The 14,227-nt window shown below is 36.6% G+C and overlaps 1 protein-coding gene across 5 annotated transcripts in view; it reads left to right on the forward strand.

Annotated features, from left to right (window-relative positions):
* LOC106868416 (pro-neuregulin-1, membrane-bound isoform-like) overlaps nt 1–14,227 on the forward strand; it is a 258,580-nt gene that overhangs the window by 217,891 nt on the left and 26,462 nt on the right. For all 5 annotated transcript variants that reach the window (XM_014913660.3, XM_014913661.3, XM_089348969.1 and 2 more), the window contains exon 5: nt 6,498–6,565. In XM_014913660.3, the coding sequence (XP_014769146.1) occupies nt 6,498–6,565 (68 nt within the window). The remainder of the gene's footprint in view (nt 1–6,497; nt 6,566–14,227) is intronic.

The following is a 14,227-nucleotide window of genomic DNA, read 5'->3' on the forward strand; positions in this document are numbered from 1 at the left end:
ACAAATCGACCTCAGAACTTTTCCTTTGTAAGCCTGGTACTTATTCTATCTTTCCCTTTTGCTGAACTGCTAAGTTTCAGGGACGTAAACACATCAACATCAGTTGTCAAGCAACGGTTGGGTGACAAACATATATATATATATATATATGATGGGCTTGTTTCAGTTTCTGTCTACCAAATCCACTCGCAAGGCTTTGGTCAGCTCAAGGCTTTAGTAGAAGACCCTTGCCCCAGATGCCATGTCATGAGGCTGAACCTAGAACCATGTGGCTGGAAAGCAAGCTTCTTACACACACCTGCGCTTATATATAATCATTTATTGTTAATGTTTCTATGTGGGCAAATAGGTTGGATGGTTTGACCAGAGCCAGTGGGTGCAAGAACTGCATCATGTCTACTTTGGCATTGTTTCTACGACCTGGTGACCTTCTAATGCCAACTGTAGCACCACCTTGAAGAATTTTTAGTCAAATGAATCAACCCCTGTACTTACTTTTTTCAAGCCCAGTACTTATCCTATGAATCTATTTTGTCGAACCACTAAGTTATGGGGAAATAAACTCACCAACACCAGTTGTCAGGTTGTGAGGTTGGGTAGGGACAAATAAAGACACACACGCACTCTTGTTGGCACTCCATTGCTTACGATGTCAAGGGTTCCAGTTGATCCGATCAACGGAACAGCCTGCTCGTGAAATTAACGTGCAAGTGGCTGAGCACTCCGTAGACACGTGTACCCTTAACGTAGTTCTCGGGGATATTCAGCGTGACACAGTGTGACAAGGCTGACCCTTTGAAATACAGGCACAACAGAAACAGGAAGTAAGAGTGAAAGTTGTGGTGAAAGAGTACAGCAGGGTTCGCCATCATCCCCTGCCGGGGCCTCGTGGAGCTTTAGGTGTTTTTGCTCAATAAACACTCACAACGCCCGGTCTGAGAATCGAAACTGTGATCCTATGACTGCGAGTCCGCTGCCCTAACCATTGGGCCATTGCGCCTCCACTACGCACGCACACATAGATAGATAATTATGTATATGATGAGGTCCTTTCAGATTCTGAACCATGTGGTTGGGAAGCAAGCTTCTTAACATACCAGAGATTGTATGATTCTGTATAGATAAATGAAATTCCAATATAATCTGATTTTCACATTTTATTTTCTTATATTTTACAATTTTACAATATTAAGTATTACAACAATACAAGTACTTTCAAGCTTTTCACAATAATAAGATTCATATAGTAAAAGTATTGTGAAGGACAATTATAAGTTGATACTACATAAACTTGATACTACTGCTACTACGTAAACCTGAAGATTGCAGAAAACATGAAAATATTTCTTTTATTATAATATGTAATTTTTGTAAAAAGTATAAAAACTAAATCTGGAAATCAGACTGTGTTGGAATTTCATTGACTAATATATTATATCATCAAGTAGTGTTACTAGTTATGGTATATAACTGTTTAGAATGCTACCATCAGTTTCACAAGGACTGTTGCACTTTACAATATTGATGATTCTTCAGAGATGGCAGTCAGAAGTATCATTGATATTGTCAAGTGCAACAATGGTAACATTTTGATCAGTTATAAGCAATAATTAATCATATACTGCTTGACAATATATAAAAATATAAGTGCTCTGTCCATTATGTTTTTTCACTTATCGACAGTTAATTATACATACACACACACACACACACACATATTTATTTATTTATATATGCGTATGCATGTATGTCCATGTGTGTGTGTGTATACACACACATACATTTCCACTTGTATGTATATGTGTTTAATTGTATCTAGATTTTTGTGTGTGTGTGTGTATGAATGTATATGTGTGTATATGTTTTGCATGTGTATGTATATATAATATATATATGTGTGTATGTGTGTATAATATGCATATACATGTAACATACATATATATATACATATGCAATAGGGGTACGATTCCATTGTGTGGTATTTTGAGTAAGTGTTTTCTACTTTAGCTTCAGGCTAACCAAAACCTTGTGAGTTGGTTTGGTAGATGGAAACTGTATATAGACATTTGTGTGTGTGTGTGTGTGTGTGTGTGTGTGTGTGTGTGTGTTTAAAGAAAGAAAAAGAATGGGAGATTTAAAAAGAAAATTTATTTTTTAAAAACTTTCATGTTAACTCTTTTGGAGAACTTTCTCGCATTCATTGTCAAACAGATCCAAGGATTTGGGGTTTTGTGATTCTATATATGAGATTTGGGTGTTTTTGGGGGTTTGTTAATCAGCCTGGGAGTAAATGAAATATAAATGAATGATAGCTGAAAGAAAGTAGTGAATGGTCAACACAAGATACTTGATTGGGGGTGGGAGTTGGGAGGTGGTAGGGTGTTAAAGGAGTGTTTTGTGAAACCATTTTGCATTTGTGTTTTTCTTTGTGGCATCAGTTTTACATAATGTTTATGACATTGAGATGAAATTAAATGGTGATTAAATGGCAAAAGTGACTTTGGATACCATGTGGTTGGTAAAGATATGAATAGATAGTATGGAGTACATACTGATAATAATGTGTGTATATAAGGCCACAAGTGCCAGATCGTTACCAACGTCGCCTTCCTGGCACTTGTGCCAGTGGCACGTGAAAAGACATTCGAGCAAGATCATTCGTCACCTTCCTGGCACTTGTGCCGTGGCACGTGAAAAGACATTCAAGCGAGATCATTGCCAGTACCGATGGACTGGCTCCTGTGCAGGTGGCATGTAAAATACACCATTTCGAGCGTGGCCATCACCAGTACCGCCTGACTGGCCCTCGTGCCGGTGGCACGTAAAACACCCACTACACTCTCAGAGTGGTTGGCGTTAGGAAGGGCATCCAGCTGTAGAAACTCTGCCAAATCAGATTGGAGCCTGGTGTCGCCTCCTGGTCCACCAGTCATCAGTCAAATCGTCAAACCCATGCTAGCATGGAAAGCGGACGTTAAACGATGATGATGATGATGATGCATGTCTTTTATCTTGATCAAGGTGCCACACAATGGGACAGAACCCAAAACCATATGGTTGGAAGTAAGCTTCTTACAACACAGCCACACCTGTGGTTCCTTATGTAAACACCTCAAAGTTTGTGAGAGAGGGCTAATGTGATAAGTTAGTGAAGTAGGAGTGTTGGATAAGATTAGTTATATAAGAAGCAGGGGAGAATGAACAGTTGAGTTCCACTTCTATCCATATATTCACACTCTTAGTACAGTACTGTGAGAGTAAGAAGAGGAATGAGTGATAGAGAAGGTAAGGATTAACGACATCAGCGATAAAGACAAGAATGTATAGGTGCAGGAGTGGCTGTTTAGTAAGTAGCTTGCTTACCAACCACATGGTTCTGGGTTCAGTCCCACTGCGTGGCACCTTGGGTAAGTGTCTTCTACTATAGCCTCGGTCCGACCAAAGCCTTGTGAGTGGATTTGGTAGACGGAAACTGAAAGAAGCCTGTCGTATATATGTATATATATATATATATATGTGTGTGTGTCTGTGTTTGTCCCCCCAACATCGCTTGACAACCAATGCTAGTGTGTTTACGTCCCCGTAACTTAGCGGTTCGACAGAAGAGACCGATAGAATAAGTACTAGGCTTCCAAAGAATAAGTCCTGGGGTCGATTTACTCGATTAAAGGCGGTGCTCCGGCATGGCCACAGTCAAATGACTGAAACAAGTAAAAGATTAAAAGAGAGTAAAGAGTAATGATGGTGACATGGGTGATAGACATGTGAATGATAATGGTGAGGATGATACTGGAACAAGTGATGAATGATAGGGCTTTTAAAGAGATGAAACCTTGACAGGATATATACCTACATGTGCACACACAATCTTTTCTTTTACTTGTTTCAGTCATTTGACTGTGGCCATGCTGGAGCACTGCCTTTAGTCGAACAAATCGACCCCAGAACTTATTCTTTGTAAGCCTAGTACTTATTCTATTGGTCTCTTTTGCCAAACTGCTAAGTTACGGGCATGTAAACACACCAACATCAGTTGTCAAGTGATGGTAGGGGGATGAACACAGATACACATACACACACACACACACACACACACACACATACTACAAGCTGTTTTCAGTTTCCATCTAGCAGATCCACTCACAAGGCTTTGCCCAAGGTGCCACGCAGTGGGACTGAACCCAGAACCATGTGGTTGGGAAGCAAGCTTCTCACCACACAATCATTCCTGCACCTATGCATAAATATATGTGTGTGCATTTGGTAAGTTACTGTCATATTCATGGGAATGTCAAATAGATTGCTTTTTGTATTCAATTCTAGTCTGTATGCACAGCAAAGAAAGTACCAGTCCAATGTTTAAGTTTTTCTCTTTTTCTTTCTCTCTTCCTCTTTCCCTCTGTGAGTTTCACTATGGTTCAATCTGAAGAATGATGGGTTCTGCCAGGTTATACTATCCAAGACATCATAGGTTACAACAGAGCCCCATATCTCCATCAGGTATTGTGTATGTATATATATATATATATATATATATGCACTTTACATATATATTGTAAAGATCTTAATATATGTTAAACCATACTATTTTCATTCACTTGATATAAACAGAAATCTAATATTGCTGATGCATTGTGACATAAAATATATAACCTCTTTGAAACCAGATTTGTCACTTTACATTTTTATATATACACAAATAAACAATCTATGCATAAAGCACAGCATCAGTGATTTTAAAGGAAACTATTCTTTTTCATTAATATCCTTAGAAATCGGAATTTTTTTTTTTTTAACTTTTAATTTTTATTTTAGTATCTAAGATGAATTTATGTAGTTCTTACTCTGAATTCATGACAACTAGATAAATCGCTTTGTGTTTCTAAATATATATTTCCAAGTAAAAATTTATAGGAACCATTTTCATGTTTCATGATTTCAATTTTGCATTGTATAATCTGTGGACATAGCTTTTTTTGTGGGTTTTTTTTTTTAAACTACTTTTATTATCAATCAAAGAATAATTATTTAAAGAGAAAAAGTGTTTTACTACTAAGTCCATAATTGCTTTATCACAAGCATTTTTTTTTAATCATATATTTTGAGTAATGAAAAAAAAAATCTAAATAATTCCAGTATTGACTATAAATTAGTTTTTTTAGACATGATCTTTGTGCTGATGGAACAAACTGAATTCATTGGAATAGCATTTCATTTTCATTTTATTTATTTATTTATTTATTTATTTAGATACATAAGGATATATATCATCATCATCATCATCATCATCATCATCATTTAACATCTGTTCACCATGCTGGCATGAGTTGGACAGTTTGACTGAAAACTGGTAAGCCAGGGACCTGCATCAGATTCTGATCTGATTTGGCAGGGTTTCTACAGCTGGATGCTCTTCCTAATGCCAACTACTCTGAGAGTGTAGTGGATGTCTTTTACATGCACGGGTGATATGTATGTATGTATGTATGTATGTATGTATGTATGTATGTATACATGTATGTATGCATCAGTAAACAATGTTGTGAAGGAAAACACTATTCAGTAAAGAAAAGAGGCTCATGCAATAAAATTTTTAAATAAAATAGAGTAGCACATTTAAATTTATTTAAGGTTATTCTGATAATTATATTTCATTTTTAATTGTTTTATATCTTCCCCAATATGGTATTAAAAGAAACAGTCAAAACCAATTCTGTTTTTATTTTTTTTAACACCATTATCAAGAGTTAAAGTATTCACTACCTTAAGCAGGATATGTTTGTAGAGGGTTTGTGATCATTTTTAATGGCCCTTTAACCTTCTTGTTACCAGTTCTCTGTTGAACTGGCACTCCAACTGGGTTCCAGTTGATTCAATCAATGGAACAGCCTGCTCATAAAATTAATATGCATGACTGAGCACTTCACAGACTTGTGTACCCTTAACAGAGTTCTCAGAGAGATTCAGCATGACACAGAGTGTGATAAGGCTGGCCCTTTTTAAATACAGGTACTACTCATTTTTGCCAGCTGAAATAAAGTGTCTTGCTGAAATAAAGTGTCTTGCTCAAGGATACAACACGTCACCAGGAATTGAACTTATGATCATCAGCCAAATACCCTAACCACTAAGACACGTGCCTTCACTCTGTTGAACCCTGTTTATTTCAATTAATTTTGAAAATAATAGTGAATTTATGAAAATATCTTAGTAATTATTAAGCTGCTAATTGAAACATAAATTAACATGAAATTTTAATGAGAAATTTTAATTTAGATTACTTTATAGAAAAATTTTGTGTCAAAGAATTGTGGACAGTCTTGGACAAGTTAGCATCAAAAGGGTTAAACTATTTCTGAAAATGACATCAAAGACTATTGCTACATAGTCTTTAGTGCAGCCAAACAGATATTTTCATCCCTCCTGGCTGTTGCATGTTTCCAATTTAAATTTACACTGTGTTAATCAAATGCTGTCTGCTAATTACCAATTCTTAGGTGCCACATAGACTACACTGGGGAACGCTGTGAAACTATGCTTGGGGACACAGTTCAAGATGTAAGAGGTATGTACTTTTTAATTTTTAAGCATGTAACACATTCTTTCTTTATTTTTTGCTTTTCTTTTTCCATCTATCACTTATGCACCTATCTAGAATATTCTATGATCATCTATCATATTTTGTTGCCAATATTATTTAACAATCAAATTTAAATCCCCTTAGATGTATTAAATGCTAAGCCATTTATTATTTCCTTATTACAACTGCTGGGCTATTAAAAATATGTTAGTAATTGATAAAAATTTGCAAAGAATTTTATTTGATATACCAATTCAAGCCATCTGGCTTTTTTTCTGTAGAGTTAATAATAGTTGACACTCATTTAAATTTTGTAAATTAAGTCAAATTAGTACTATGTTCTCATTCCTCAAAAAAATTAAAAACCAAATCTTCAGACTATTTAAGACTAATCTAAGGATTTATGGTAAAATTTCTTAAATTCTCCCTTATTTTCTCCAGAAATTAACTACTTTAGATTTGACAGTTTATTATTTTACCAACTTATAATCATTTGGACAGTCATGATCTTGCAGCTAATGCTTAGTAATGTGGTAACAGTTTTAATGGTTAATAAACAATAATTCTGTGCAAACTACCAGTTGCTGTAATTTTACATAAATTCCCTTCAGTTGATTACTGGTCCCAAATTCTCATTAATCTTATAGTTATAACTATGACCATTTCAATGTGTGTGTGTTAATTTTTGATGGAATAAGTATCAAAATGTTTAAAGATACAAACATTTAATTGTAGCATAGATAAAGCTCCTTCTCAAATCATATACACTGATGCGGGCCAGTTTTGCAGTTTCTATGGCCTATGTAACCCCATTGGTTTCTTTACATGAAACCAATGGTAGCCTTAGTACACAAATAGAGAATCTTTGTCCACTAATGCAGTGTTAAACACTCATTCTCATTGTTCGATATTTACATATATTATATATATAATACATACACACACACACACACACACACACACACACACACATTTGTAAGCAGTCCCGCCCATGCCAGCATAGAAAGCAGACGTTAAACAATAATGATGATGACACACATATGTATGAAGCAATAATGTTTGCAGTGTATTATAATTAAAACAAATTGGTTATTTCCAAGAAACCTGTGATTCCTTGGTGTAAAATTGCTCTTAATTAGAAATAATGCTATAAAAAAAAAAGAAATTAAAAAAAAACCTTCTTATACCCATAATATACTTGTTTGTCTTGTTTGAAAGTTTAGAAAATCGGTGCCAATACTTGGTGCATCCTTTATGAAACGGTATCATGTACAGAGTATAGCATAACTGTATAGTTTATTGGCAACTGACTTGGTCTTCTTTTATACTTCACAGCTGTTGGCTTGCCACTCTCTTCTTCTGCACCCTCCTAGCAACTGATATAGCATTGTCAAAATATTATCCATTTTCACCACCAGTAGTTTATAGTTCTTCTATTCCACTTTTGTATATACTTCGCTGAATCCATCTATGCCCTGCTCTCAAACCATAATACTAATACAGCTGGCATCTATCTCTTCAAGCTTTCTGTTTCTTTTTTCTTTCTTTTATATGATCTGGAAAATGCTTTATAAATTATCAAGTTCTATCTCTTTAATATTAAATTGCTCTGATTTTCTTCCAAATCATTTGGTACTTGTTTCTATCACTATTTTCCCCCAACCGCACCCTATTCTCTCTCCCTCTCTCTCTCTCTCTCTCTCATATCAGTTAAACAGTAAGATTTATACAATATTTTAGAGAATTTTATCATGTGTTTCTTATTTTCTTTGCAGTTTCAAATTTATTTATAATAGTCTTAAATTGATATAGCTCAAACACAATATAATGTTTAACCAATACTTGCAGTTTTCTCTCCAACAGTATGTATTTAGAAAAACAAAATCAAGATATTCAAACACACACACATGCAAAGAAGAAAACAATGCACTGAAAGTGTTTTATTTTTGAGAGTTATGTCTAATGTCATTAAAGTCTGTCATGTATTTTTGTATGTCATTTCTTACTTTCTCTCTTAGAAAAGATGTAACCTGAAGATTATATTTTTAACTGAATATATTATGTACTTGATGTATCAATCAATAGAATCTATTAGAATGAAATATTAAACAGGTATATTATGTTCAGATGCTAATGTATTTCATATATCAACAGTGTATATAATTAGATATAAGGTTCACACACATACGCACACACACACACACACACACACACACACACACACACACACACACAGAGTCGTGCACACATACACACAGTTGCACACACATACACACAGTTGCACACACATTCACATGGTGTCTCAGTTAATTCATATTCGCATATGAATTATATATGTGCATCTGTTTTGTGTGTCCTAATAAATGTCCACTCCAGATCAACAAATGTTTAGGTAAAAAAGCACAAACATACATGCACTTACATATAAATGTTTGCCTAAGCCCTTCCTAATGTCAACCGCTCTGTAAGGTGGTTGGCATTAGGAAAAGTATCTAGATGTAGAAACCATGCCAGAGTAAACAAATGGACCGTTGTGGAGCACTCTGGCTAACCAGCTCCTGTTGAACCATCCAACCCATGCCAGCATGGAAAACAGATGTTAAATGATGATGATGATATCTTGTATGTACAAACAGATGTATGACTACTGCTGTATGAGTTAGAGCTCCACGCAGATTATCATTACCCAGTCAGCTTCTTATAGTGGTAATTCAACCACAGAACTTACTAGTGTTACTAGTTATGATACACAGAGATTATGTAGTTGAAAATTAAGATACACACCAATATAAAATATATAGTTGCTACATGCATTTCATCATTGCAGTTATTTGGAACTCAGCACTAGATGTTAGATGTGTATTTGAATGCTTAAGTGCCATGGATCGTCAAGGGAACATTTTATTGCACTCTGTTGAAGAGATATAATATCTATGATCAAATGCAGTTAGGTATCCAGATGTACTTGGAACATCCTATTCTGAGTTCCAGATAACTGCAATGGTGCAACGTACATAGCAACTAAATATTTATACTTATATAAAATAAAAACACAAATGGATTTTAGAGGTTCAAAACAGCTGTTTCAGCAGCATTTCTATATTGTTGAATAGATCAGTTACATCATGAAAGCATAGAAAAAAAGATCCACTTTCATCAAGTGACTTTAAACTTAGGTAGGACAAGATTCTGAGTGACCCACTTTGTTTGGCATCACCCAGGTGAACTTGATTCTTTCCCAGCATCCTGAACATTAAAATACCAACAACTGATTAATTATATATATATATATATATATATATATATATATATATATATATATATATAATCATTATTTAATGTCTCTCTTCCATGCTGAGATGTGTTAGACAGTTTGACAGGATCCAACAAGCCAGAGGATTGTGTTAAGCTCCAATCTGGCTTAGTGTTACCCTTCCTTGTGCCCTTTTTTTTAGGCCAAGCACTTTACAGGGTGTGCTTGGCACTTCTTGCAAGACAAAGAAAAAAAAGCCCATTCACTGAGTGGGATTGTAACAGAGATGGTGGTGACTTCATGCTAGGTGTTGGGAGGTGCCTGACTCTCTATCATAATGTATGGCAGAGGGTCAGGCATAGGTGTCTTGTTATAGAAGAGATACATGGCTACCCTACATTATATAAGGATTGGTAGGAGTAACTGGTAAGAAGACAGTGGTGGTGGCAACAGTGTGTCAGAGCATACTTTCAAGATACAAGAAGGTGAGTATAAAAGAAGATACAGACAAAGAATCAAGAAGGGTAGGTGAATAAGTTCATTAGAGTGTAAGAGGAGAATGTTAGGGAATGGAACATGATTGGAGATGCAGTTGAAGGTATGACAGGGAAAGGGGATTGATAAATGGCTGATTTGCCTTCAGTTCTCTCCCCTTTCTGTATGTACACACACACACACATAGATAGATAGACAGTTATATAATTTACACATATTGATGCAGGTGTGGCTGTTATAGTAAGAAGCTTTGATTCCAGGTTCAGTCCCACTGCATGGCACTTTGGGCGAGTGTCTTCTACTGTATGTAGCTTCAGGCCAATAAAAGCCACATGAGTAGATTTGGTTGATGGTAACTGAAAGAAGCTCAGTGTGTGTGTGTGTGTGTGTGTGTGTGTGTGTGTGTGTGTGTGTGTGTGTGTGTGTGTGTATTACAAGCAATACACACACACACACACACATACATATATATCTGTATATTTTTATGCTTGTGGTTGTCCACCACCACCACTTGACAACTGGTATTGCTTTTTTTTTTACATCCCCATAACTTAGTGGTTCAGCAAAAGAAACCAATAGAAGTATTATCAGGTTTTAAAGAAAAAAATAAGTGCTGAGGTTGATTTGTTCAACTAAAACTCTTCAAGGCCGTCCTCCCATCACTGAAACAAGTAAAAGATAAAAGATGATACCTGCTAAGTTACGGGGAGGTTAACAAACCAACACTGGTTGTCAAGTGGTAGTGGTGGTGGTGGTGGTGGAGGCAACAAAGACGCACATAAATATGTACATATATATACATATATATATATATATATATATATATATATATATATATATATATATATAGATAGATAGATAGATAGATAGATAGATACAACAGGCTTCTTTCACTTTCTATCTACCAATTCACTCACAAAGCTTTGGTTGGCTCAGAAATATAGTAAAAGATAGTTGCCCAATGTGTCTTAGCACACAGCCATTCATGCACTGTCATCGTCATAATTTAATGTCTGCATTTCATGCTTGAAACTTGCATGGTGACTGTAAGTAAAATCATGATTTCAAACAAATGGTATCATTTGTTTGAAATCCAATCTGTTGTAGAAACATGTTTGTTCTTTGAAGATCAAGAGGAATTTTCAACTTGCTTGGAAACAGGTAGGAGTTGAAAATAGTGAAACCCAACAGGCTGTAGAAGACCTGCTAAAACAAATTTCAACTTAACTATGCAAGCATAGAGAAAGGAGCATTCGAACAATGATGACATGTATGCACATGTGCACACACACACACACACATGCAAAAATTGTCTTCTACTATAGTCCCAAGCCATGGATTTGGTAGGCAAAAACTGAAAAAAGCCTTCCCCCTCTCTCTCTCTCTATCTCTATCTCTCTCTTTCTCACGCACACACACACTCACTCACTCACTCAATCACACAAGTAAGCATATATGTGCAAGGTGAGAAAAATAGTACTCAAATACTGTTGTTGGTACTCCGTCGCTTACGACGTCGAGGGTTCCAGTTGATCCGATAAACGGAACAGCCTGCTCGTAAAATTAACGTGCAAGTGGCCGAGCACTCCACAGACACGTGTACCCTTAACGTAGTTCTCGGGGATATTCAGCGTGACACAGTGTGACAAGGCTGACCCTTTGAATTACGGGCACAACAGAAACAGGAAGTAAGAGTGAGAGAAAGTTGTGGTGAAAGAGTACAGCAGGGTTCGCCACCATCCCCTGTCGGAGCCTCGTGGAGCTTTTAGGTGTTTTCGCTCAATAAACACTCACAACGCCCGGTCTGGGAATTGAAACCGCGATCCTATGACCGCGAGTCTGCTGCCCTAACCACTGGGCCATTGCGCCTCCACTCTCAAATACTAAAGACAGAGTAAAATACTATTTTATCAAAACTGAAAAAAAAACTCACTAAGTGTTCTTCAGTTTCACGTGACTGTTCCTCAGTCAGTTGTGATAATCACAATTGTCTGATTAGCAGCCATGAGAAACTCCGACTAACAGTTTGCCAAGTTTTTTTTTTTGGGGGGGGGGCTTTAATAAATAATAAAATAGTGTGTGTGTGTGTGTCTTAGTGTTTGTCTTACTACTATCACTTGACTAACAATGTTGCTTTGTTTACATTCCCATAACTTAGCTGTTTAGCATAAGAGACTGATAGAATAAGTACAACACTTAAAAAAAGAATATAAGTACACTTACATATATGTATATATGCATAGGTACACACACACACACACACACATATATATATATATACATATGTGTGCATGTTTATGTATGTATGTGGAGGCGCAATGGCCCAGTGGTTAAGGCAGCGGACTCGCGGTCATAGGATCGCGGTTTCGATTCCCAGGCCGGGCATTATGAGTGTTTATTGCAAACTCTGGTGGAATAAAATTCCATTGTAACTGTTGAGGAACTTGCAGAGAAGCTTGGATTTGGTCATTCAACCAATCATTGACACCTGCATGCCATTTGAAAAGTCAGCAATGAGTTCTTCACAAATTTTCTTGAGTCTAATCACATGCAGAGAGTGAATGTGTGCTCTGATGACAGTGGGTAGAGAAAGGAGAAACAGCAGCACTCCAGGCTAAAGAAGGTCTTCACCCACATAAGGTGTTGTTATCTGTTTGGTGGGATATGAAAGGTTTAGTCCAATTTGGACTTTTAAAACCAAACCAAATGATAACAAAGGAGATCTACTGCAAGCAGACTGAGCGGATTTAGTCAGCACTTGAAGAAAAACAACCATCTTTGGTTTCAAGACGAAAGGGGATCTTCCATCAGGATGATGATTGACTACATACAGTGAAGATGACATTCCAAAGGCTGGAGCAGTTTCAATAGAAACAATGCCCCACCCACCATATTCACCAGACATTGCCCCATCTGATTATCATTTATTCTGAAGTCTTCAAAATCATTTGGATGGAAAAAGTGTGAATTCCCTAGACGAGGTCAGAACAGTACTGGAGGAGTAATTTTCGTCACGGACAAGTGAATTTTAGAAGAGGGGCCTTGCATGTCTACCAGATAGATAGAAGAGCATTGTAGAAAATGAAGGAGAGTATATTTTAGATGAAAAAAGAACTTGGTTTATCTTAATTTTGAAATATAGAAGATGTATAAAAATCATGCATTATTTATGGGATGACCCAATATATATATATGTATAGTCAGGTTTCCAAAATTTTCAAAATATTTGGTTAATAGGAATACATAATCCAAACGGGTATCAATATGTTCTTCTACTGCTGGTTTGCATACATGAGTTTATGTACTTTCAATTGGTTGGTTTACCTATTCCTCGTACCCTGATTCACTATATATATGTGTGTATATATATCATCATCATCATCATTTAACGTCCACTTTCCATGCTAGCATGGGTTGGACGATTTGACTGAGGACTGGTGAAACCAGATGGCTATACCAGGCTCCAATCTGATTTGGCAGAGTTTCTACAGCTGGATGCCCTTCCTAACGCCAACCACTCAGAGAGTGTAGTGGGTGCTTTTACGTGTCACCCGCACGGAGGCCAGTCAGGCGGTACTGGCAACGGCCACGCTCAAAATGGTGTATTTTATGTGCCACCCGCACATGAGCCAGTCCAGGGGCACTGGCAACGATCTTGCTCGAAAATCCTACGAAGGCCAGTCAGGCGGTACTGGCAACGGCCACGCTCAAAATGGTGTATTTCATGTGTCACCTGCACAAGAGCCTCTAAGGCTTTGGTATGTGTGCAGAATTTGAAGCAAAGCCAGTGTGCATTAAAAGAAAGAAACAACAATTCTCATATGAAGGAGAAAATGAACCTATCCAGGAAAGTAAACAAAGCTACAAAATGAATTTTTATTTTGCAATACTGGATACAT

Source organism: Octopus bimaculoides, chromosome 3 (assembly GCF_046866305.1).
Source record: "Octopus bimaculoides isolate indiv1 chromosome 3, ASM4686630v1, whole genome shotgun sequence".
NCBI lineage: Eukaryota > Metazoa > Mollusca > Cephalopoda > Octopoda > Octopodidae > Octopus > Octopus bimaculoides.